This window comes from Procambarus clarkii, chromosome 32, assembly GCF_040958095.1.
Source record: "Procambarus clarkii isolate CNS0578487 chromosome 32, FALCON_Pclarkii_2.0, whole genome shotgun sequence".
NCBI classification, from domain to species: domain Eukaryota; kingdom Metazoa; phylum Arthropoda; class Malacostraca; order Decapoda; family Cambaridae; genus Procambarus; species Procambarus clarkii.
The window spans coordinates 33,758,071-33,785,854 of record NC_091181.1 but is presented as its reverse complement, the minus strand read 5'-3'; the positions used below and the strand labels follow the sequence as shown (position 1 = coordinate 33,785,854).

General features: G+C 37.8%; 1 protein-coding gene across 1 annotated transcript; it reads right to left on the bottom strand.

The window, feature by feature from the left end:
- Window positions 1–345: 345 nt before the first annotated feature.
- On the bottom strand, window positions 346–25,985 carry LOC123759401 (lysosomal alpha-glucosidase). Its single transcript, XM_045744403.2, has 22 exons — window positions 25,815–25,985; window positions 24,049–24,173; window positions 22,440–22,859; window positions 21,859–22,119; window positions 21,129–21,277; window positions 19,701–19,875; window positions 18,621–18,711; window positions 16,555–16,723; window positions 14,624–14,693; window positions 14,394–14,498; window positions 13,945–14,082; window positions 12,390–12,506; window positions 11,413–11,615; window positions 10,569–10,702; window positions 8,083–8,234; window positions 6,614–6,762; window positions 6,160–6,244; window positions 5,097–5,278; window positions 4,518–4,606; window positions 4,184–4,288; window positions 3,227–3,318; window positions 346–547 (listed from the first exon to the last, which is right to left on the bottom strand). The coding sequence occupies exons 2-22, from the start codon at window positions 24,136–24,138 to the stop codon at window positions 485–487; spliced, it is 3,039 nt and encodes a 1,012-aa protein (XP_045600359.2). The 5' UTR covers window positions 24,139–24,173; window positions 25,815–25,985; the 3' UTR covers window positions 346–484.
- Between the last annotated feature and the right edge of the window lie 1,799 nt (window positions 25,986–27,784).

Here is a 27,784-nt window from a genome sequence, read left to right as displayed (position 1 = left end):
ATTTCAGAATATACATTTGTAGTAAAGTCTTTTTGTCACACTATCAACTGAAAAAGATATCTTTTCAGAATATAAGATCTACAGCAAGTTTGTTTGCATACGAGGCCACTGATAGTCCTGTTGTTTATTAGTAGAGCAAGATACTAATTAGAATTTAAGAATTTGTTACACACACTAAAGAACATAAATATGTTGGGTGTGGGCAGCTAGAGAATGTTCTATATGACATTATCATAACTGAACCATAACTGACCCCCCTCTGTATTAATAACATAATATATAGTACTACAGTATATGCTATATAAATAAAATTGTTATATACATTAATATTTATTAATATAAAATATTTATCATTTTTTTCCACAAAGTATTGACTGACTTATGTAGAAAAGAGAGTAGCCAAGTGAAATCACAACCATAAAATACTGAAAACAACATTTGCAATTCTTCTTCAAGACTTTTTTGCGAGAATTTTCTTGTTCCGTTACTTCCATGTCACAATGAAAGACTGCAGAAGACTCTGGGCTATGTCAGTGACTGATAGTACCTGGAAGAGGACATGTAACACTTTTACTATACAATATACATACTTTACAAACACCATTGTGTATTATGTTAATAATGGCTTTAAATTACTTAATTGCTATACTAAAAATCAAACCTTATAAGAACAAGTAAAAACAACATCAAATATCTTACAAATTCCTGGCATCTATACTAAAGCTATTTGATATAATACACATTAAATATTGTAAACGGAAAGTGGCTTTTTGATCAAGTGAGAAAACTGTATATCATATACTGCGCAGTATTTTGTTAATTGCTTCCTATCACTAGCAATAATAAACAAATTTAATAACTGCCTTTCATTTTAATAACAAATATCTTTTGTATAATACAAATACATTAAAGCATAATTTAGATTATCTAACCTATCTTGATACTGAATATAACTTACAGTTTAGGATGTAGAAATTCACTATACACCAAAAAGTACAATGAAATAATGTGAACAAGCTGAATACTGCCTGCTCCATTGTTATTATCAAGCAGTGTTCACCATAAATGCTAGTTAATTATTACTGTATATCTTTATTCATTCAAATGCTAATTAACTAAATCAAATATATGTTCACACATTAGCAGTACTAGGCTGACTGTGACATTAGCAGTACTAGGCTGACTGTAACATTAGCAGTACTAGGCTGACTGTGACATGAGCAGTACTAGGCTGACTGTGACATTAGCAGTACTAGGCTGACTGTGACATTAGCAGTACTAGGCTGACTGTGACATTAGCAGTACTAGGCTGACTGTGACATTAGCAGTACTAGGCTGACTGTGACATTAGCAGTACTAGGCTGACTGTGACATTAGCAGTACTAGGCTGACTGTGACATTAGCAGTACTAGGCTGACTGTGACATTAGCAGTACTAGGCTGACTGTGACATTAGCAGTACTAGGCTGACTGTGACATGAGCAGTACTAGGCTGACTGTGACATGATCAGTACTAGGCTGACTGTGACATGAGCAGTACTAGGCTGACTGTGACATGAGCAGTACTAGGCTGACTGTGACATGAGCAGTACTAGGCTGACTGTGACATGAGCAGTACTAGGCTGACTGTGACATTAGCAGTACTAGGCTGACTGTGACATGAGCAGTACTAGGCTGACTGTGACATGAGCAGTACTAGGCTGACTGTGACATGAGCAGTACTAGGCTGACTGTGACATTAGCAGTACTAAACTTGGTTGGGTATGACAATAGCAGTACTGTACAGTGTATTAGGCTGGGTGTAACACACACTAGGTTAATTGTGGCAGTAGTAGCATTTTATGTTGGGTTTGATAATACTGTACTATGCTGGGTATGACAGTACAAGCACCAAGCTTGGTGTGACTGAGGAGCCCCAAATCAGAGTACAGTATTAAGTATTAAGCTATGTAGTACAGTATTGTGTTACACCAAGTGTATTGTGATCATGCATTAGGTTAGACTCAAGTGAGGTAGCACTAGGTTAGACTAAATGTAATAATGCCTACTTAGCCTAAATATGGTAATACTGTATTATTGTGTACTATATTAACACTTTCGCTGCTCGATGCCGCATATTGCGGCATAGAACCAAAATATGAAATATGCCAGATGATGCAAATAGGCGTAAATAATTTAAAAATTTGTAGAAATTCCATTTATTGTCCGAATACTATGGGACTAGTTTTAAAATGTGCGCCAGTTTCTGCCCATTCTCTGTATATACCCCACGTGGCATCCTGACTCTGCCGTGTGGGTGCCCACCCACGCTGGAGCCTCACTGTTCTCATGACCTCGCTCAAGCCACCGGCCTCCCATCAAGTCGAAAAGTTTTCCCATTCTGGTTATTTTATCTCGGGTATTTATTGTTATCGGGTTTATAAACATGACAAATTGACTTTCAGATGGATACTGACTAAGAACAGAGCCAATGCATGATGAAAGCATTGAAAGAAACATGTACAGTATGAGGGAAAAGTTAAGAGTTTCATCAAAATTATAGAAAAGTGAGACTTGTGTGTTCTTACATGCAAATATTCCTTTACAACATTCTATCACAAACAATTTGATACCAAACTGAAAGATGCAGCACAAAAATTGAGGTCAGAAAGCTGAAAATAGTAAAAAAAAATTTGCATGGTGGTGAGCTCTCGGCCTACCTTGCAGTGCGCGGTGGGTCTAAAGTATAGGAAAGCGAGACATTTGTTCTTATATGCACATATTCCTTTAGCGCATTCTATTGTGAACAATTTTATACCATATTGAACAATGTAGCACAAAAATTGAAGTGAGAAAGCTAAAAAGAGTATAAACATTCGTGGGTGGTGGTGAGTTCGCGCGCACCGCTCAGCCTACTTTGAGGTGCACGGCGGGTTGCCCACCGGGCCAGCGAAAGTGTTAATGTAATGGAGTCAGTAGCTGCATTTGGCTGCATAAGTGAGTGGTGAGCAGTAACTGTCTTTCAATGTTTACAGAGTTGAATATAGTTCTTTGCTGTATAAATGTTAATGCTGTGTCTATATGGCTTGTAATGTTAAGCAATTTAATACAAGGCTCAAACATAGGTGTGAATGCTATAATTAAACAAGAGCTGCTTTATGGTTCTCTTCCTTACACTCCTAACTACTGGCTTGCCCTGCCCTGAAAGGTTATAACAAGTTGGGGGTAAATACGTCTCACAGCCTTACCTTATTTGCTTCATCAAACTGGAATCTGGCTTTTTTCCCAGCAACAACAACTTCTGTTATGTTGGTGACCACATTAAAGATGTGCATGTAAGCTGTCAAAGAAATAAATGACTAAATTTCTTAAGGAAAAATCAGACTTGAGTTATATGAAAAGGACCTTTCTGAGATGATCATCCTGCTGTTCACTAAAGAAAGAAAGATCCATCATACCCATAGGACAGGATAAATTGTATCTGTAGGTATTCAGACCTCAATCTAGGTACTGGACATACTGCACCATCACCATAAACCCAGCACATTAGACTTGCAACTGTGTCCTACTGTGAGGGTATAATTTACTATAACTGCATGCAACAGTATCAATCCCAATGATGGTCACGGGATTGGTGGTCACTATGCAGGCTATCAATTGACAGAAATTATGTGAGAGCAAGCACAAAGGTTCGCTGTATCTCAGATGGAGAATGGATGTCACGTGAAACTAATCTGTTCACCTAACAATAAATAAGTACCATGGGGTAAGGCAACTATTGTGGGTTGCATCCTGAGGAAGGTCAATAGTTGGCTTAGGAAGACTTCAGTAAGCCTAAATACATGCTTCCTGCCTGCATCAACGGGAATTAAATATAATGGATGGTGGTGTGGTTGTCACTTGAGTATATTGGTTTTCCCCAAACATGTAATGTATTTCAAATAATAAAGAGCTGATTGTGTCAATGCAAGCAGTAAATGATCCTAAAAACATTTAGTCTGTTTGAAATACAAGTTTTGGGCATATTATTAGCATAGAATATCTACATTACGATACTTTAATAAAAGAATAGAGGAAGACTTTAAAAACTTTAAAGTCTGGTGGCATCTACTTTTAATTCAAATGACAATTTTACACTGTAATTTCAATACCATAATGGGGAAGAGATTTAAAAAATACCCAGTTTACTAAGAAGGTTTACTTACTGAGATTGATAGGTGTTGTATAGCCCGTTACCGTGCAATTAAAGTTGACAATGCCGGGGCCAGAGATGAACTGCACGTGGGTATAGGCCTTATTCTCCACAACATCTGAGTATACACAGTACAAATAAATAGTAGTAACTATTAAGTAATGAATTTAAAATTTTGGATGCTAAAGAGATTAAGAGAAAATGATTCAAGAACAATTTACTCAATATATGGAATTTTTAAAACTAAACAGTGCCAAAGAAAATATTTGAACTCAAATTATAAAGCTATTATTGATGCAAATCAAGAAATGTGTCACAATTAATACTGTATGAAATCTTGTACTTACTAAGGGAGTCTCCATCATCCCAATAAAACTCCCCAGAAGCTCGGCCAAACTGACTTGGTGCCACGATGACACCAATACCATTCTTGCGGCTATTAGGAAAAATTGCAATAAAAGTCATTTCAGAGGTAAACCACTCAGTTGCTCCCTTAGTTCCTTAGTTGAGCTCTCTCATGGAAACCCAGGAAGAAGGTAGATGGACTTCATAAGTGAGTGAAGAAGTAGGAAGGGAATGTGTATAGAAGTCGGGTGTGAGTGTGAACTACAGTATGCTTGGGATATGGTAAGGGACATGAAAAGGTGAAATAGGTTTGCAAGAAAGTGGTGAATGTATTTATATATAAACTATATGAAATTCACAAGAAGCACTGTTCATCTGGTTTTATGAGCTTGTTTATTCATGATCCTAAATATTGTCAATATAATAAATGGATAAGAGCTATTTTAAAAAATTTATTATTTAATTTAAATTAATATCAATAAACTTCTTTTACTAAATTACTTTCACCTCACCAGAGAGTGAGTGGTTGTGAAATTTAATTACACAGTATTATATATAAAAGTACAGTATATTGTTCTTACCTTTCAGTAGTAGTATTTGCAGGTATGTGAGTTGGTAGGATGTGACCTCCACGCACCAGTAAAGGAATCTTGTCTTTAGGAGCGTCCAGATCTATGTAATTCCCTTCTCCTTCTACTGGGTAACCGAGATACCAGTCATACCAATTACCATGAGGCACATATGCCTTCACGCTTCTTACATCCTGAAAACAAAAAAGCTTGTTTTCCTTCAGTCACCTCATGGCACAACTAGTGTGTCTATTTGTTACTTTGGTTGGAGACCAGTTTACCAAGTCCTTCCTTATCTGTGTCATTAGGGTTACATTTGGATTGCTGGAGTTATTACCTTGGCAACTAGGGACCAGATTCACAAAAGCACTTACACAATCACTTACGAACGTGTACATCTTTCCTCAATCTTTGACGGCTTTGGTTACATTTATTAAACATTTTACAAGCATGAAAACTTCCCATTCAACTGCTGTTATTGTTATGAACATCCTCCTGGTGCTTTGGAGCTCATTAACTGTTTAATAATTGGAAACAAAGCAGCCAAAAATTGAGAAAAGATGTACAGGTTCGAAAGTGTTTTCGTGAATCTGGCCCTAGATCTCTTAACCTTGACCTCAGGAGGAAATGTGAGCGAGGTTTTGATCGAATGGTAGAGGTAAGGTGTTGAAGCCACTGTTAGTTTTTAGGAAGTAAGCCAATTTGAGTTTGAGATAAGCTTTCAGTGTGTTAGACAGCATTTTTGTCTACATTCTGTCTTCCAAGTACAAGTATGACCTGACAGGTACAGGTTGAAAAGTTCCGCACAATACCAGTGTGTGGAATACCAACCTGCCTTAATTGATGTAGATCATATCCAATGGAAAGTAGGATCTTGCCTTAGGAAGTGACTGAGTATACTAATCAGAAAAGTGCTTTTCACACACTCAAAAGTTAGATTTTATAAAAACTAGTATATTGTACTATACTGGCTGTTCTCCAGATGTCTGGTGTATTTCTTAAGTTATGGATTTATATCCAAAGGAATATAGCTTTGTGAATTTTAATCTGCACGTCAAAATTCTTGTTGCCTTACCGGATGGAGAGCTGGAATTATCATAAGTGCTGGGCCCCACATAAACTGGGTATCTATGGCATAGGTCTTGGGATCTTTGTGGAATCTGCCGGTAAAGAAAATCAGAGGAATATTTAATAAAAAAAATTAGTCTGGTTCAAAATGTTATACATGCTAAATGCCTGGAATATGGGAAAGATTTTCAGTATCAAATAATATTAATAAGCATTGGCACAGAGAGCAGTAGTTACGTAGGACAGTACATCATTCTGTCTTAATGTGCATGTGTACTGAGAAATTATAGCACATGAAGAGAATGAAGAGAGACTTCCCAAGCAAGCACATACATCTGAAGAAGTAGAAAGTAAGACACACATTACAATTATATAATATGTTCCATCATACGATGTAAAATAGAAAACGATGAGTGATACTGGCAAAAGAAAATGACTAGTGAAATGAACGAATTACGTACTGGAAGAAAAGTGGCCTTGCTACTGGCTCTCCAGTGAGATGTGCATTGAAGAAGAGAGAGTAAAGATATGGAAGCAGCATGTAGCGCTGAGTCAATGCATTACGGGATGCAATCACAACATCCTCTCCCATGGCTACTGGGTCTTGATCCTGCAAAGAGAAAAATGGAAAGTGAAAGTATATGTGCATGCAAATCTACAATTCTTACATCATGAGATATATCTCTACAGGTATCTGTTTATATATGTCTGATGCCTTGTTCCCTCAGGAAATGTTTTCCTTAGAGTTTCTTCAAACATACTGTATTAACAATACATTCAAGTTAACATGTCACAATTTACATAATAATACTTAAAATTAAACATGCTTTTCCTATACTGTTACTGAAAGCATAATTGTGCATCTGTGCTGCAGGATCTAGGAGGCACCCTGAGAAGTGACACCAAACACTATTTTATGTTTGTATCTACAAAACTTTTAGCAAATTCAGGAAAGTCAAGATGTCAGGGAACAATACCTGATCTACCTTTGCCCTATAACCAGGTCACTTGTATGCAAGACAACCCGTAGGCCAAGGTGAGGCCCTGACCTATTCCTGTACCTCTTGGATGTGAATATGCTGTCCAAAACTCTAAGCCGAAGCAGGGGCAGAACCTGATCTCGTGAACCAGTCAAGAACATGGGATCCTCCCAGATAACACTGAAGAGAAACTCAATAAAAAATAAAATAAATACCAGTCTCTAAAGCAGAAAACTGCCCACTGCTAGTCAACTTCTGACACTAGTACTTATGAGGACCAGAGACAATAGTCTGGAGAACACGAGGGACACTCAACATACCAATAACCCCCAATAGTCAGAACACATATAATATGCTGAAGGGTAACTGTTAATCCCAGAGATCACTAGACTTGGATAATAGGTTTAACATATTTTCAGTAATTGAGCACTGATTTCAAGGCAATTACATAACAGTTATGAAGAACATAAAGTGGGTTTGAAGGATGGTGGAGCATGTGTCCTGTGAGATGCTGCCAACTGGTGGCATTGAGGGTAGTGAGTGCAGGCTATGATAGGTTACAGAGGTGACCTGGGCTTACAATGGCAGCCATAAAGGTGCTGTCACTGAGAATGCTGGAGGATTTTGTTTGTGAAAAGACTTTTCAGCAGCAGTTTTTTGGGCTTGATTGACACTGTTTCTACTGACCCAGTGAGGATGCCTGTATGTTATCTATTTGACTGCAGTTTGTGCCCTCCACAAAACCCGAGAAAATACCTATGAGAGCAGCAAAGTAGCTCAGAAATGCAACGGAAAACAGTTATCAATTATTTGTATTTATTATTACACAAGGAATAAACTTGTTTTTACCTAATCTCATGAAGGTAAAAGCATTGTATGGCAATAATAAAGACCTCCACTATAAACATTACAGTTCCCTTGCACAAGAGACATATATACATCATACTCACAATAGAATCATCGGTATTGTGGTTCCTAGAGAATGGATAAAATGCCCCCAGCTGCATCCACCGCAAACAAAGTTCTGCTGTTGTGTTGCCGTTAAACCCACATATATCGGCACCAACCATTGGTATGCCATACATATTAAAGTTTAAAATTCCTGAAAAATATAAATAAACTTTAATTAAAATAAATAAGAGAAATTACAAATAAATCAAGTGAAATAAACAAATTTCATATAATAAATATAATGAAACTTTTTCTGCTGAATTGTCAAGATGCTTCATGGAGCTTACACACTGGTATAGTCAAAGCTGATATCCACACTGGTCTACCAGGAGCCAGGACCAGACTATTTCTCTCTACATGTCTAAGGAAGTTACAGGATCAAAGACCTACATAAGATGGATACAAACCTACCAGAAATGTTTGATGAAAATTAAACTAGCCAATTCTTGAGAGAAAGAAATAAACCCCGAGATAAACAAGGCGAACAATCACTGCCGTGGACAAACAACCAGAACCTCTGTGAACCAGACCCGCTACCAGATGGCGGCTCAGGTCACCTGAGACAAGCAAAACACCACCACTACCAAATGGTTGTGGAATTGGGGAATAAATAACTGGGAGGAAGAAAACCAGAGGAGGGCCTTGAAAACACAGAGGAGAGCCTCATCTAAACCACCTAAAGACTGCCATCAGATGGTGGCAGAAGTCACCTGCTGTCCCTCACATAAGCCCAACTCCCTCACTTGCCTGGTTACACGGCAGTTGCACTCCTCTCCTTGCAACACTGAGCTGCACCTTCATCAGGTAAGTGGTATCTGATCCAATTGGGTCAATTACTGTACTTTGTTTTGTCCCAATTATGCTTCACAGTTGTGTTTTGCACCACCCATATTGGGAGTTATGGCTATTATTTCACTCTGGTTATGGACCAGGTTTACCTTCCCTGTTGGTCAGCTTTAATTTGTCTTGCTCCTCTAAAGATACATGCTCTGAGGGGTTTGGGTTTCTCCTCTATGAGTTGACTTCTCTTCAGTCACCTTGCTTCCAGGTAACATGCAGAAGATGCCTGCACCTGTGAGGTCTGTTGATGGGGAGTTGAAGAGGTTCGCTGTGCACTGGTGTGTGTATTGTGTTTGTTTCTAATTCATGTATGTTTTGGGTCCTTGCACCTTTGCCCTGCAGAGCTTTCCCCAACAAAACAGGAATGCAGTGCATTCCTAAGGAACTCCCCAACCCTAATACTGAGGGTAGCTTTAGGGTTGCCTAGGCAACCCTTATTTCAATCTGACAATGAAATAGCCAGCCCATCCTCCTATTTTGGTAGTACAGTACTTATAGTAATGATGAGGACCACAGTACATATACCAACGTACAACGCAATTACAAAGTAGAAATCGGCTCTACTGAATTTGGACAATCCCGAAAAGATTTTCTATTTATGTTTCAAAGACAAACTAAACTAAACCAAACTAACCTTTCTAGGTTAATACACAATATCTGAGGCCTAATATAGAACATACATGTGCTATACTAGGCCTAGGAATATTTGTTTGTTTTTAGTTTTAGTTTTTCAGACTCAATAAAGTGAATACTGTACTAGTAGTACAAAGTTCTACTATCTAATTGCTTAGAATGGCAATCTTTGTACAATGGTGCACATAGTTACAAAAACTACTACCTAAACAGGAGGATGGGTTGAAATAACAGACAGGGAACACACAATTTGAGTGGAACTAAATACAATCATGAAACATATGTATGGAACAAAAAGCAATAATCCCTTGCAGTACTTCTGTTTCACAGGAAAGCCAACCCCACTTAGCTGAAAGTAGTAGTAGCTTGCAGGTACCAGCTGAAGAATACACTCTTAATTGCACCATTTAAGTGAGGTGGATGACTGACTGGGAATCCTAAGTAACCAAGGCTGCCATCTGGTGGCAGTTGAGAGCATCAACATTAGGGTTGATCGCCTCTTATCATCTAGAATTTGTATCTGCCTCACATTCTTTTTTTATATTTTTCCAGTAGTAGCTTCTTTTGTTTTGCTTAAAATTTCTGGTGACTTTCCTGTTGTGGGGTAAATCTGTGATCCCCAAACTCCTTTTGCCTCATACAGAGAGCTAGATTCTGGCTACTGGTTGGTCAGTGTAGGTTTTAAGAGGTGAGTGTATGTAGCTAGGGGAAAACTACTGAGGGAACTGCCTAAACAAAATTAGATAAATTAATAATTTTTACATTAAAACAAAGATCTTGTTACCTCTTGAGGCTTTAGATATTAAATAGTATACTGTACTATAGTAAGAAACAGAACAAGAATTACCCTGAGTCAGTACAGCATGACTGTATCTACCATGAAATCACCATCAAAATCATTACAATCATTGTCATAATAATAAATAAATAAATCATGGCTATTCAATTAAAGTTCCAGTCAATCCCGAATAATAAATGTATTTTAAAAGATATAATAAAGTCTATTGCCTACCTGAAATGGACTGCCACAAATTAAACCAGTCGGACCACACATCACCAGTCCAGTGGCCACCATAATGACCTTGTCCAGGAAACGTTGACCGGGATATGATGAACGGCCGCTTCGCTCGAATTATCTGTAAAGCACTGACAACCAAGATCAATTACTAAATGGTAAGTGTCTATAGTAAATGCAATGAGTATATAAGAGATACAATATGGTAATACTGTATTCATTTCATTCATTCATTTATTTATCGATTTAGTATGTACCCCCCATACCCATCCTATGGGCAGTGGTGGAAAGGGTTACAGAGGCACATAATGGGTTCAGGGATTGAACCCATTTAGCTAAGCATGTGCAATAAAGAGCAAACGATGCAGCTCGTACTCAGAAGTAGAAATATTTCAGTCTTTAACCTTTTTAATATAGTATTATGAAGTTACATTGTAACCATTTCTCATCACTTTGGAATCAACCAATAGGCCAAGAAAATAACCTTTTTAATTCTGAACATATTGTATAAACATTCTAACTCACAATTTAATAATAACTTAATGGCTGTGATTTCAGGTTAAGTATCTAAAATGTACCCCATAGTAGAAACTTACTTAAGGAAAAATTCTTCACGAGTGATGAATAAAGTACGATTTACAAATAATTTTCCTACAACTCATTATAATACTACTTCATTCCACATTATGAGTTTTTGCCAAATGAAATTCAACACGCTATTGTCTCTATTATAATTAATATCAATTTATTATATGATAATTGTACTTAACAGTTCAATGACTATGGATGATGTGTAAAACTACACATCATAAAACGTGTTAAAGAACTTCGTGATACTAACGCGTTTGTAGCAATAGTCTCTGTAAATCCATAGAGATTGTGCAGATTGTAGTGTATGCCCAGGTGATGTCTAGCACCCATACATAATGTGTGGTAAAAGAGAACATCACCATGTACTGCGGGTGAAAAGTAGGGATTCTCAAAGTTGCTCCTTTTGCAACCATCGACACTGCCAGACAAGAAGTTTGACGGCTCATTCATATCCTGTAATAAAATTAAAACACCACTGTAAAAATATATACTGTATACATGCACAGTGAGATGGTATTTGTCTTGGAATACCAGTGTATAAGTTCTGGGGAGTTGCTAAGGAGCCGCCAAAAAGAAGTTCATTATACTGAACTCTATACATATATTCATCCATCAGAGCAGTAGCCAGGGTTTGATCATATGTATGCAGGAATGCTACACATGCTGCTCTAGCCACAGAGAAGCATGGAAACTTAAGGTTACATAATGTGACTCATTCAGTTTACACATTGTTACTTAAGCCAATTACGTAACAATTGTAGAAGCTAAAGAACCCTACATATTCTGAGGCCAGGTAGCTTAGCACTTATTGTGTGTGACAGATGCCACACACACCCACCGCACACTTTTCCAAACTGCTCCCACCCAGTGAAATGATAAACATTCCCTTATTTTCGTGTTTTTTCTTACATTTTGCATACGAATTAATAATTCTATAATGAAAATGTATTTTTTGAAATTTGTTTATTTTTTGCACATAAGCAGGTATGACCATAGCCACTGTCCAAGGGTTAAAATCTTCTTGGTCCGTTATATGAATGCCTTACCTCTTTTAATTTTGAATTTTATGATAATGATAATTTTTCTATAATGAATTTTATCCTCCAAGCTATTTATAAGGCAATATCATCCACTACACCTACTGCTACTTATGTAATAATCTTTCTCACTTTCTGGACGAGTCACATCTTAATATAATTTTGCACGGGAATGTAATAGTGTACTAACAATCCAAGCCCCGTCCACTGGTACTGTGTTGTGGAAGCGCAGCAACTGACGACCCCAATAGTACGCAGCCAAAGGATGCGTGAAATCTGGCCAGGCAGTAGCCACTGGATTCCACACCTGTAAAGTATAAGAACATTAATTACAACTATTCTGGCAGCTAAAATAATCTTTTATACATTACCATGACCAGCATCATACTGTATGGGACAGATTTTGCTCTGCAAAATAATGTTAGCCAGTATAATGTAGCTACATGTAAACTAATCCTAAAATCTGCCACCAATATTGGCCTTTAATAATAGGAATATTCCTTGTAGGTATCACCATTCATAAGTCTTTCAAGTGTGTGTATTTAGAATTTTTAGTATTTATGATGCCCCTAATTGCCCCAAATCAGGGAGCCAGTCGGCCGAGCGGACAGCACACTGGACTTGTGATCCTGTGGTCCCGGGTTCGATCCTGGGCGCCGGCGAGAAACAATGGGCAGAGTTTCTTTCACCCTATGCCCCTGTTACCTAGCAGTAAAATAGGTACCTGGGTGTTAGTCAGCTGTCATGGGCTGCTTCCTGGGGGTGGAGGCCTGGCCAAGGACCGGGCCGCGGGGACACTAAAACCCCGAAATCATCTCAAGATAACCTCAAGATAACCTTCAATAGTACAGTAATTCACAAGTCTATTAATGTTCTCTCAATTACATAAAACCAATTATAAAAATAATGATTACATGTAAGATGAGCCTTTGAATGATTGAAAAACCAGGGCTAAGTGTGATTATGAAGTCCATTCTCCATAATCTCTCACACATAAGTGAGTGCTTTGGGTCACCTACTAGGGGAGCAGCCCGCCAAACACACACCGAAACTATGACGTTGGTACAACGTTCGAACAAGTTTTAACACTTCCTAACCATTTATAACAACCAATATAGCAAGTTGTAACAATGTTCTAATACATCATAAACATGTTAAGCCAAGATGTAACAACTTCATTACAAGTTGTAACAAGCGGAAAATAGAGACAGTTTCGGTTTGTGTTTGCAGGGAGATTATCCTTTGTCAGGAGCAAGCTGTTCTGCTACAGTCACTGTTTTCACAATCTACCAATGTCACCTAATTAATTAAACCATGTTACATTGTTACAGGAATCGTATTGTAAAAAAATAACAGGTATGGATAAGTAGCAATTTCCTGTATTTAAATATTATTTTTTTAATATTATACAAATTGTAGTGAACAAAGTAAAACTACAGAAAAATGGTTCTAGTGGAGTGAAAAAATGGCCCATGAAATTCAATGGATATTGTCAATTATTATCCATATGATGTAATACTAGCTAATGTGTGCTGTAAATGTTGCAACTGCATGTTGCAACAGAGCAGATAAAGATCACAAACAAAATATTACTTCCCAAAATAACCACAAGGAGGATGGCACTGCTCAATTTCAATAAAGAGTTTTAATTTTATGAACATAAAAAATATGCAAGAATCAAGAGGTAGACAAAATTTAAAACACATATGGCACCCATAATGAAGACAACTAATTACAACCCTTACCTTGCCAATGAAAGGCAAATTGGACGAGTTCCGGACAAAAATGGCGAAGCGCACACCTTCATCCCAGGGCAGATAAGTATGATACGGCTCTGCTGCACTGATGCCTGGATCAATAATTGGAACATAATGCATCCCAGCCTGTTGTGCAGGACAAAATTATCAACATTAAAGACTATCAATCAACATTCAGTGCTAATTATGAATATTGTATTCATTAAATAAAAATAAAGTGTTGAAGGTAATGAAACAACCTTTTCATGTTTCAATGAAACAACTGGGCCTCTACTGAGGGAATCCTGCCAGAAAATGGGCATTTGTGAAATGATACACATTCATCAAATTTTGCAAATCTAAATTAATAGATTCTTCAATGCCCTTAGTTACATCAAATTCTACATTGAATGATATTTCAATGACAAAACATATGACCACAAAACAAATCTATTTACCTGATGAACTTCACCGACAAAGTCTGAAAGACCACTATAGTGGATGGGATCAACGGTAAAGTCCTTACTGCCTTCCATGTAGTCTATGTCATTCCACTGTACATCCTATGCAAAACAAAAGTTGATTATAAATATGCATGCAGTGGATATGAAACTTATAACATGTAAAAAATATTACTTCATCATATACACAAAATAACTGAACAAGATTCTAAGCATCTAGAACTCACAAACGGGATTCCTGCATTGCGAGTCCGCTGCCAAACTTCTCTAGTCCTATTCACTGACCCATAGCCAAATCTAAAATACAAGTATGATTACATACAACATGTGTGTGTACACACACACACACTTTTTATATATATACATATACATACATACATATACAGGTATGTATGTATGTGTGTGTGTAGGTATATACAGTATATATTTATTGGATTGAAAGTCGGGAGGTATTTCCACAACATTTCAACCCCCAATGACATTAGTCAATGGCAAGAGATAACACGTTTGTTTTCATCAAATCAGTCACATTTAATGGAGAAAATGCGAGCCTGAAATATACGACACACTTGCATAAACGCACAAGTTATATGTAACACCAAGAACTCTTCTCCTGTGAAAGACTCGAGCCTTAGGAAGCTAGGTGCATCACACACACTGGCATAACCAGTATGATAATCGCTACACCATGACATTGTTAAAAGGAAAGTCGGGAGGTATTTCTCAAACATTTCAATCCCCCCCCCCCCCCCAATGACACTTGTCAATGGAATGAGATCACACGTTCGTTTTCATCAAATCAGTCACATTTAATGGAGAAATGTTGATAGCAGAAAGAAATGTGACATTCTATGTCTTGACTAATAAGGCCTTTCATACTGTGCCTCATGAAATACTCATTAAAAAGTTAAAGGGCCCAAAAGGGGGGAAGTATCCTAAGTTGGATTAGAGTTTGTTACTTGTGCATAATCACACTTTGAAAGAGATGTCAATTTTTTTTTTCCTCAATGGGGCACAACCTTGGAGAAAGTAACTGGTATCATGGGAAAGTCATTGAGCATAGACAACATTTACCTCTTTCAAAGCCTCACTAGGTTTAAAGAAAACTCTTCATAAGCAAGTTAGCAGTCATCATACTTTAGAATTAAGTCACATTCTAAGACTATTACATCTAAGAGTTTTATTTGATGTTTAGGTGCAGCCCAACATTGTTTTGAAGGAGGCTTAGTGTTCTGATGCTTCTCAGTATTTTTATGGGCACTTGCCACTTGGTATAATGGACCGAGAATCACCAAAAACCACGAATATTCAAAATATCCTGTCCGTGCCAGAAACATAAGACAAGAGGGAGCTATTTTGGGGGAGGGTGAGGGGCTGGCTCTGACAAGGAAACAGTCATGAAACCAGAACCCGTACCAGCAAAAACCACAAACTCCGCAGACATTATTGGTGAGTGCCCTGGACATCAGATGAAGTCTCTTGGAAATCAAAATGAGTCTAGCTAAGTAACTTAGCCCTACTTGAAATAGGCATGAAATAACAGTTAAGATGAGTAAGGTGGTTATGGGTAGGTGAACCTTAAATTGAAGGTACTGCTACCTGGTGGTACTGGAGTAGGGAAAAATTGTGGCCCGAATATTAGGCTTTTCAGAACTTCCACTTTATATGACTACCCTATGTCCTACCAACCACTTCGACTGGATGGTAGAGCAACGGTCTCGCTTTATGCAGCTCGGCGTTCAATCCCCGACCATCCAAAAGGTTGGACACCATTCCTTCCCCCCTCCCATCCTAAATCCTTATCCTGACCCCTCCCAAGTGCTATATAGTCGTCATGGCTTGGCGCTTTCCTGATAGCTCTCTCCCTTACCCTAAGTCCTCTTCTCTAAATGAAGTCACACACATTTAGAACACCAGACAGAATACCTCTAAAAGTAATAGAATGACTAGCCCACAGAAATAGTGTTTAGCATTGAAATAATTAAATAAATATTGTTATATATGCAACTGATTCAGTGAACAATGAGACTTATGAGACCATAAGTGACAACTAGTTTATTTAGGTTATACTGTATTCAATTTTTGAGCAAGATATTATGTTGGATACACAATTTCCCATTAGCAACACCCACACCTCCCAAACACAAGAATAACTGACCTGCACTGGTGATAACCCAATGACCAGTATGGAGGCAGAAACGGACGTCCTATCACTTCAGTGTACTGGCTAATTACAGCATTAGGGGTAGGACCCAAGAACACATATAAGTCAATGATGCCACCAATGGCTCGTATAGTAAGGGCAGGATGAGGCTGCAGCACAATATCTACAAGAGAATAATTCACACACAATAATGTTGACATAAATGATCAATGACATCACAGACACACTCAAATAACTGAATGACATTGGAAATGTCTAATGTTGGTATTGGATCAAATGATAAATATTACTATATTTGTAATATTTATATGTAACTATATTACAAAAACAGAATCATGAATGGATAAATAATTTTTATTATTATTATTATTATTATTATTATTATTATTATTATTATTATTATTATTATTATATATGCAAATACAGTATACACAAACAGTACATAGTAATTGCTCCAATCCCACATTCATGATGTGTGGAGAGGCATCAGCTCAGTGAAAAAACTTTGATTTTAAGGCATTTTATTACATTTATCTTTATAAGTTGAATGTAATAAGATGCTTTTTCTGGTAAGGCACCTGGTAGCTCCCGAGCTATAGCATTGGGGTGATAATGCTTAGAGTATCGAACTAGGCCTCTGATTTACCCGATTTTACCTGAGGGCCAGTAACTCTAGTGGCCTCGATAAGGTCAGGAAGCTGGCCGCTTGTCAAAGGTCCCTCCATTTGCCTTTATGACCTTTTTTAGGTATACTGTACTTTAAAACTCAACACAGTTTTCCCAGTTACGGCTTTGGTGGGTAGGCAGTTGCATGGGTTAATAACCCTGTGGGTGAAAAAGCCTATTCTGTTCTCAGTCCTACATTGTGGCTTGTTGAGCTTGAAACCGTTGCTCCTTGTTTGTGTTACATCTGACCTTACGAAGAAAATATCCAAATCAACATTCTCTAACTTGTTCAGTATTTTAAAATTTCAATGAGATCCGCCCTGTCATGTCTGATTTACAGTGCTGTTAGTCCTGTGGCCTTCAACTATTCCTGATACAGGAGATGATTTAGTTCTGGAATGACTTTTGTTGTCAGGTGTTGCACCTTTTCCAGAGCAGCTATGTCCTTCTGAAAATGAGGACTCCATGCTTGGAAACAGTAATGAAGTGATCAAGTAATCAACCAGAGATTTAAACAGTTGAATCATTACCTTCTTTCCCTTATAGTCAAAATTATGCTTGATTATCCCAAGAGTTTGGTAAGCTTTCCTGACAGCTGCACCCACCTGTTGTGCAGCTTTTAATGAGTGGTGGATCTTGACTCTAAGGTCCTTTTCTTCATCAATCTACTGTAATGTAATGCTATTACTTTGGTAGTCATGACATGGATTGTTTTGCCCCACATGCATGGTCTTGCATTTGTCGATATTAAAAAGCATTTGCCAGTCTTCTGACCAGTTGTCGAGTTCATGTTGAACTCTTTTGTAAGGCTTCAATATCATTATCATTTCCCAATTTACCATAAATCTTTGTGTTATCTGCAAATTTGATGATAAGGCTTATAATATTCTCATCTGTCATTGATATGACAAAAAGAGTAGGTCACAAAATGGACCCTTATGGCACCCCACTTGTCACATTTCTCCATTCAGATTCGTTTCCATTTAGCATGACCCTTTGTTTTCTTTCCTTCAACCATTGTTTTATCCATTCTAATAATTTACCATTTATTCCATGCACCTGTAATTTCCTTTCCAGTCTTTCATGTGGTATCTTATCTAAAGCTTTAGCAAAATCCATGTATACTACATGGATTGAGTGCCTTTGAGTGCCAAAAAGCACACAGGGGCCTTCCCAGACAGGCGCCTCCCAAGGAGCCTTCCCGTGAAAGTGGTAAATGAAGTACTGTACAGTAATGATGATGATGATGATGCTAAAACATTATACCAATGTAAAACAAAGTATAATAGTACATAACAATATAGAGTTACTGTATAAAACAATGCAATAAGTATGTTGAAGCATGGTGTTGTGATCAAACATGGCATAATTCCTCTTACAGAACTAGAATTTACCTTGAGCATTGCTATTGAGAAGAAATACGCCATGGGCATTGCCACCTGGCTCTAACACCATATAGAATGGGTGACTCCCGTACAAATTGGTCTGAAATTAAAATTCATTGTTTATAGTAATGGATAAACATATTACATTAAAAACTAATACAGTATTTGTGCACCATTCTTGGTTAAACTCATAATCTAAGCATACATAATTACTGTTCTGACACACATTAAATGAGAAAACTAAGATTGTGGATGAAGATGGAATCTTCTTGTATATGCAAGCTCATGGTTATTCTTTTAAGAAATGTCCTGCTTTTCTCAAGGACAAGCCAGATTATGTCTATCTTTACTCCTTGGCACAGCAAGGATCTTTTCTAACATCCTCACTGAAAAATATATTTCAGGAATACTGTACTTGGCTTGTTAAGCAACTTGTCCTATTAGGACAGAAGCCAGAAAGTATTTATGTCTACTTATTTTTGTGTCTGCAGTCACACCTACACACAAATGAGATCTGAAGGAATTTTTCATCATTTGGCTATTTGTGACCCAGTCAATTTTTATATGAAAATGGTGGGGAAATGATCATACTCCAGGACCTACTATAAACTGAACTGGAACTTCCCATTGACCTTTTCAGGTAAACGAATGAATTTGACAAATTAATTTTACTTGCAACATATGCCAACAGTTCCACTACTTTACAAAAAAAAAGTATTGCCAAGTTACATTTTTTCTGCATTAAAATTTGAAATTTTATTTCAACTTTAATCAAGGCCTACAGGGATAACTGCAAATATATATGCATGAGAGAGAACACATGATCCATGTTGAAGCAACTAAATAGGGTGCTGGATAACTGGTTGATGGCAAAATAAGTTTAATCACTTTAAGAGGATATTCACAGAAACTAATTAACAAGAAATACGTCATGACAACAATAACTACATGATGGTTTATTGACAAATGAACACACAGTTAGGTAGGGTGAGTGCTATAAGATGATTGCTTTGAAGATGCTGAGCCGTAATTTTTAAGGCATATATGAGAGTGTGAATGATAGACTGAAGGTTAGGACATGGCACCAACCCCAGGCTCTGGAACATTATCCAGATTCCAGAGAACACGACGCTTCCAGTAAGTGTCGAGCAGGAGTCCCTCCAGGTGTTCACCCAGTCCATATATATAGTCTGAAGGTAAGCTGGTAGACAGCTGCAAAAACTGCTCTGCATAGATCAAGGGAGCCATGCCTGTTGTATCGAATCTATCAAACACAATGTTATGAAATTAGCTAAGTATTACTATACAAAGTTAATTTTATTGACACATGTAAATACATATTCCATATATACTGTATATACATAACTGTAAGAAACGTCCACAATATAAGCTGACTATGAAATACCTGTAATCAAAAAACAAAAGAAAGAAGCATGGAATGTAATGAAACACCCCATTTTGGTGGTTCATTCAGTAACCCTCCAAGTTATAACACTGGAACTACCAAGCCTTACTGATCACACCAGGCCTCTCATACTCAAGCCTACTGGAAATCAAGACCAGAATGTGGCTCTTTTTTTTGAGGTGAGGGGAGCATGGAGATCAGAGATCAACCCAAGACCAAGAAAAACCCTACTAGACATAAATGCCCAAAAAGAGCTGGGTATACAGCCCAGGCAGAGATGGGCACACAACTCAAGTCAGATTCGGGTACATAGACCAAGCAGGGCTGAATGCACAGCCTGATTGACTGATGAAGATTAAGCCAACAAAAAAGGTGGCTTGGGGCATGAGTAGACCGTAGGGCACAGCCTGGGAACAGTCATAACTCATGAAAACCAGTAAACCTGATCAAACCCCCCAACCATGTGGGTGAGAGGCACTGACCACCTGGAATACCCACAGACGAGCAGGTAGACCAAGAGTTGGGAAAATGTCTTGGTGGAACAAACACCGACCCTCATCCTTAACCACCCAGTGAGAGAAGGCATAGGCAACCACTTACGTGACCAAAGTGTATCCTCAGTTAAACCACTGGGCCTGACCACACAGAACTAGGCACAATACCCACACAAGCATACAGCTAACTACTATCACTCCCCATTAAGAGGCCTTGCAATGTGGAAGAAACCAATAACAACCTTGAAGTAGGATGACAAGAATAGTGAGCTTGTAGTGAGGGTCACCCATACCACACATTTTCCATGCCTCTGCTGAGGAAAAGAAAATGCAAGCCTGAACAACAGCCAATTGTTTGCCTCATTTTCAAACCTGTTACAAATTTTCTTCATACTGTTGTTTGTTTTGATGTGCTTTTGCTTTTTTCTGTTTTGGGTTGATCTCTGATCCCCAAGCTCCAATCCCCTTTATAAGCGACTGAAGCTTGGGGGGGGAATCCTAGTAAGCTTGAATGGATTTCAGAGGCCTGGTGTGATTCCCTAAGGCTTGTAAGTTCGTGCTTTGCCTCGAGGAGTTACTTGCTACACTCATAAGGAAAAAGTTCCATGCAGTACTTACATTGGGAGACCATTTATTTTGCGTGTAATAGTGAAGGTTCCATCTTGTAAATGAGCCACAAAGCTGTATTGTGTGCTATTTGTCCACTTAGTTACTTCAGGAACAACAGGTATTGGAGTCTCCCATCGTGCTCGAGAGGGATCTGTGATCTAAGGGGAATAAATGTTCATCATAATTAACATACTTAAAATGTTCATGAGGTAAGAGTAGACAGGCAGATCACAATCATCATAATCACAACTTACAGTGATTAGACTGGAACATATTAAACTGATGTGTGTACACAACATGAACAAATTTATATCCATATGAAAGGTTAGTGTGAGCTTGAACATGTTTTTCAATAATGTGTATTTAATATGTACATATGGTAGATTAATTTCAATTGTGCCTCATATCATCATGTGCCACAAAAATATCTTGGATACTTTGTCATTGACTTTGAAAATTTCCCAAACACTAGGAATAAGACTGAAAATGCTTCTGCAGAAACACAAATTATATTGGTTGAAAGGACGAAGTTGCACACTACAAGATGTGCTGTACATGATATACAGAGATGCTAACTACAGTATCTTACTTCATAATACATCTTTGTAAAAAAAATCATAAATTAATCAAATAAAACTGGTACAAAAACATACAATTAGTATTCGTCTTTGTCCCTGCACTTGGATTTGGGCCTAAATTTCATTCATCCATCAATCCATCCATCCACCCAAGAACATACCTTGATTCTTAACCTGGTCTCAGTTTCGAAGTAGACATCCATCTTGAGAGTATCAATATCACCAGGATATCCACTTGCAGTCTCTCGCTTTAGGTATCCATTAAAGCCATAAATTTCAGAAGTGAAATTAATGAATGAGTAGCCTTTGTAGTCTCGTGGATAATAGCAGAATGGTACATTGAGTGGTAAATCATCGAGAGATGGGCCATGAGCTGGTTGGTGTAAGCGAAGACTAGGGAAAGGCCGCTTCCTCTTTGGAATCTGTCAGAGCATTACACATGAAACCACTTTTCATTCTTTTATATTATAATTTACATTAAAAATTTGTTTTTACTAACTTAAAGACTTACAAAATAGACTTTTCAACATATCAATGAAAATGTACACAAATAGCATTAGAAAATAGGACTTGAAAGATATAATTTTTTAATAAAGACCATCTGTAAAAATAATTATAATAATACCCAGGAGAACAGTTCATTCACAGTACAGAGAAGCACTGTACAGTATAGGCAAGATTATAATAATCTACAGAGCATAAGTATAATTCCACCTTAAAAATATAATGTAGACTTTTGTACCTTCTCCTCTCGCCAGCAACACCCTCTCTCTTCACACGATGACTGACTTGGTAGAGCATCTGGGTGACAGTCAAACCTCATGGTCATTGGAATGTCAGTACACAGACTTTCATTAACTTTAACATGAAAGTTCTTGGAGATGGGCAAAAACTCTGGCTTCTCATCTTTTGCATTTTCTGGTACCAAATTATAGAACAAACAATCAATACCGCAGATTATTAAACTGGGCAGACTCTTGACCCATCTGGTATAATCTTTGGCCTTTTCCAGATCATTAGGGGTGATAGTATATTCAGGCTGTCTATTGGTAATGCCAGTTTTTACACTGCATGGAAAGCCTGAGACGAAGACAAAAATACCTGCTACAAGCAAGGCTCCTGCAAGTAGTGCCACAGCCACCCTGATGTGCCATACATGTTTCTGCAATATAACAAATAATTAGAGGTGCTAAAAAAGAAATTAAGTCTTTAAGTTATAAAACCAAAGCCAAATAAGTCTCCATGTTGTAGCATAGAATGACTCGTGGATTTCACCACATGACCTGGAACCTAAATCTTATCAATCTATCTGTTCCCATGTAATATTTGCTACTGTTCTAAAAGAATGTGACTAGGAGCTCAGTCTACCCAGATTATCTTGAGATGATTTTGGGGCTTTAAGTGTCCCCGCGACCCGGTCCTCGACCAGGCCTCCACCCCCAGGAAGCAGCCCATGACAGCTGACTAACACCCAGGTACCTATTTTACTGCTAGGTAACAGGGGCATAGGGTGAGAGAAACTCTGCCCATTGTTTCTCGCCGGCGCCCGGGATCAAACCCGGGACCACAGGATCCCAAGTCCAGCGTGCTGTCCGCTCGGCCGACCGGCACCTCCGACCCAAGGGAAATCAACTCAATGAATCACAAATGAGGCAATATACCAGGTAGATCAGTGGCCTCGAACTAATGTTCGATCATGAAGAGAAACACAAAGTTCAGAGTAGATTCTATTGAAAATGAAGTTTTGAGTTGATAAACTGACAAAGCTCTTACATGTAAAATATTATCTCCAATATAGCCTACTCCTAGCTTGGTGTTTCTCTACATTGTTATCAGCACGTTGTGATCTGTTAAATTTTTTGACCAATTAGTTAAATGTCAATTATGGGGAAATGACTTCAGTTAATATATATAAATGCAAATTATACTAACCATAGAAAAACAGATCATCAAGAGTAAAGAAGCACCCCTTTCTGGGCTCTGCTAGATGGAGTCCCTGGACCTACATGATGCCTATTGGCAGGTTCTAATTCATCCCCAGATCATAGACTGGTTAGCTTTTGTAATACTGTAATTAAATTAATAATTCACTGTGTCGGGGGACAGGCAACCAGAGTGTATTCATACACGTTAGGCTTATATCGAGGTCCCCTCCTCCAAGGTCAAATTACTGACCCCCGCACTCACAATATTGTTCTGTAGATGGAAGCTAAGCTTTAATCTTTTGTATCATAGATACAAGATGAACCTATTACATAACCAACATATTTTTAAATTAAATACTGCACTGCATAAAGAAAAAAATATACTGCATAGAGAAATATACTAAAATACTACATCAGCAAACCAACCTTAACTGACTTTTCATCAGGGTGCAAAAGTTTCACTAGGAGGTTGTCAGCTGTCATAACCTTGGCCTCTCGCGTCTGATATTGCACCATAGTTCTTGATCAGTATTTATTTCACTTTCATAATTCTGGAAAACAATATTCAATTAAATTGGCATTCTAACCTATTCTAAACATTCTCTTTTTGCTTAAAATTACTGAGATTAGTGTTCATGAATGTGTTAGGAAAGCCACTCTTGTTTCATACAGTATTTAGATATTAATAGACTAACCATTTCATGATCTCTCTACACCCTTGCCAAGTATCAGCATGAAATCAACAACATACAAGGGCCAAAACCATAAAGTACTGTACACTCTAGCTTACATACAGTACTATGAATATTGTGGATACAGAATTATCAGTGCTGCACATTTAGATACAAGTCCATGGGATGCTGTATTATTTGGATACATGGAAAACAACAATCGTTGACTTTACTTAGTTCATTTTAATTTAAAATGTATTCCAATACCAAAGTGCTACATGCACCTGTATCTAGACAGTGTAATGCTCCGTAGACCTGTATTCAACATAGCCACAATCCTTAGCCTGTGTTACATACAAGTTAATAATTCAAAACATTTCTTAAGTTACGAGTCGAAAAGTACTGTACAGCTTTTTTCAATATGAGTCCCTTTGCAAAGCAGTGTAGAACATACCTACCAAGCATAGTCTATCTTCCCCTGCCCTCCCCCCAAAAATTCAAGATTTGAATGTAAAGAAACACCCATTTTTGGTGGGTCCTCAGTAGCTCTCAAAGCTGGTCATAGGAAGCTGCACCAGGCCTCCGAGACACACTCTTTCCTACTGGGAATTTAAGTCTGGCGCTCTGTGAGGCGAGTGGAGCTTAGGGATCAAAGATCAACTTAAAACCAAGAAAAAAAATGAGAAACTATGAGTGTAACAAAACATGCAATCACTTGAAGAAAAATTAGGTACCCAAAGGTAATGTGGCAAACAATCATTGTAGTGGGTGTGCCCAATGTACCTAATAACACTAGTGTTATTGGCCCTCAGGTGAACTTATTTGTTTATTTATTTATTAATATACAAGAAGGTGCATTGGGTTGTGAGAGTACATAACATTGGTGTTCTTACACTCTTGCAAACCCACAAACACACACTGTTTCAGTCAGGTCAATTACATCATTATAAACACTTACATCATTATAAAATGTTACTTTTGTAAAATAAAAACAAAATCACAGGACTGAAGACATACAACTGGTTGTGGTGTATCCAAGAGCATTATATAAACATTAATGTACTGCATTACATAGTACTTAAGCTTAAATACAGTACAGTACAATGTTTTCTAAAACTTGATATTTTAGTTATATTTTCATTAATATCATATTTATCGCTCAATGATGAACCCCTGATACCGTTAAAGATGGTAATACAATATTAACTTTAAGTAATAACTAACAAAATCTATTATTACTCGTTACTGCATAGGCCTGTAAGGAGCCTATAACCCTTCCTTCACTAGGTTAACCCGTTATCACAGTTATAACACACATCCATCTTAAATCTAATAAACCTATCTATGGTAAACTCACAATACACGCTAGACTCACAATATATGTAGACTGTATACTACAGCGATCTATCAAACTATAAATGACATAATTATTATTGAATTACTGTATTATAATGATTCAATGAATGTGTAAGTTTGGCATACATTAGCCTCACTGTACAATACAACAGTATTCAGACTTACAGCCCAGACGTCTCAGCAGAGAGAGGGAGTCTCCAGAAATGAGTGGTAGTGCGTATACAAGTGTATATATATACAGTATATGTGTATGAGGCAGCGTAGGGGTGTATGAGGCGGCGTCTTGTGAGGGAGTGATGGGGGCTCGGGGCCCAGCTGATACACACCCCCGCTGCCACCTCTCCCCTATCCCTGCACCCATCGCTCCCCCTCGCCTACCCTCCCACCCCGGCATAGATAATCTTTTGGAACTATTGCGTAATTGTGGAGCCGCCTCGAGACGCACGTTATGGCTCATAGGTGCCCTCTTGGCGGCAGGTTAGATTTGTTTATGTAGGACATTTGGCATATGGCAGCGTTACTACGCTTGTCAGGCCCCGGGATCAGCTGACTTGCCACTCTGGCTGCTCTCGGCCTCTCAAACATTGCACACATATTTTATTATTTGTTGTATTATATTAAAGACGGTACGATAGAATTTTCTGTATAAATCGGAGGGAGGGGGAATAAATCGCAAAGGCACTAACTAGCACAGTATTGCTATGCATATAAGCTATGAGAAGTGCAAGTATGTTCTTAATTGTGCTTAATTAATAACTCGGTACATGCACACTGAGATAATATATCATTCGTTTTGTCGGGGGTCAGATAGCTTGTATATATATATTATCCACTGAGCTACTGAGTGCACCACAATAAGAGAGGATTTCAAAGATACGCAGCTGGTACAGTATTACAAATAAGACATAAATTAGGCCTTCCATAACTTGAGCATTGAAGTATTAGATTATCAACGAGACTCGTATAAATAGCTAACCACAATAACCACATTAGTCATTATGTTGCATCTGTGTCTAGCTTAATTCAGACACAAGAGATGTTACAATTGTGTCTTAAATCCCTTAAAATTAGAGTAATGTGAAAGTGAACATACAAATGTTGTTCTTGTGCTTTATAATTACTAATTCACATCACCTCGACGGGTAAGCCAGGCACAATCAACACATTAAAAGCCTGGTACACTGCTCTGTTTCTTTGCAGAGTCTCATAACCTTCAAATATGTGCTCCATCGCATATTGGCCTCAGACTACATAATATAAAATGATGATTTAGTCTAAGCATTTGCTCCTAATGAAGCTGATTTTGTCAGTATCTTTACACTGGATAAGTTCTCTGTTTGCAAGTTATCTCATTGAAACCTTTGCCTCAGGTCTGCTTAACCCTCTGCAATGGTCTCGACGGGGACTGAAAGCCAGATGCTTGTTAAAGGTCCCCTAGCTCATTTTTTTTTTTTTTTAAGGATTTTTTTGCTTTTGTTTTAGTATTTACGGCTTCAGCGGATAAGAGATTCCATAGGTTTTTACGCTATGGGAGAGAAACCATCTACTGTTTGTTATCCTACAATGTTTCATAAACTAATGACCTCACAAGAAACCATTTGTACAGTTTATGTTTGTACAAATAAACCTTGAGCTGTGAGTAATGCAGAAGTCCGTGTAGACTCACGTACGAGGTATCAGTCAGGTGTATTTGGAACCTGTTGACGTCATTTGAAATCTCTTCATGTAGATAACGCCGTTTACATTTACCCTTATTTTCAATAAAACACATAGGTGAAAATTAAACAATAGTTGAGATGAAAAAAATCTCCGAGAGAGACGGGACAATAATTTAACGCAATATTGGGCATTATGCAACTTAACTAGTGTCATTAGTTAATTATGGACTCAATGAATGAGCATAGTGAGGGCGGTGACCATTATACAGTCATATAATGGGTTCAGGAAATGGACGCCAGTGTGTCTTCAGCTGAACAATTTACATTTGTGGTGAATTAGCTGCCGGTATTCATTAGGTTAGCGTTTGTTTATCGTGCACCCCCACATTCATTTAATGAAAGCGAGTCATAGCCTAATACTAGGTTACAGCACTGTGGTGAATTATATATTTACTACAGAGTTTGTTCAAATATACA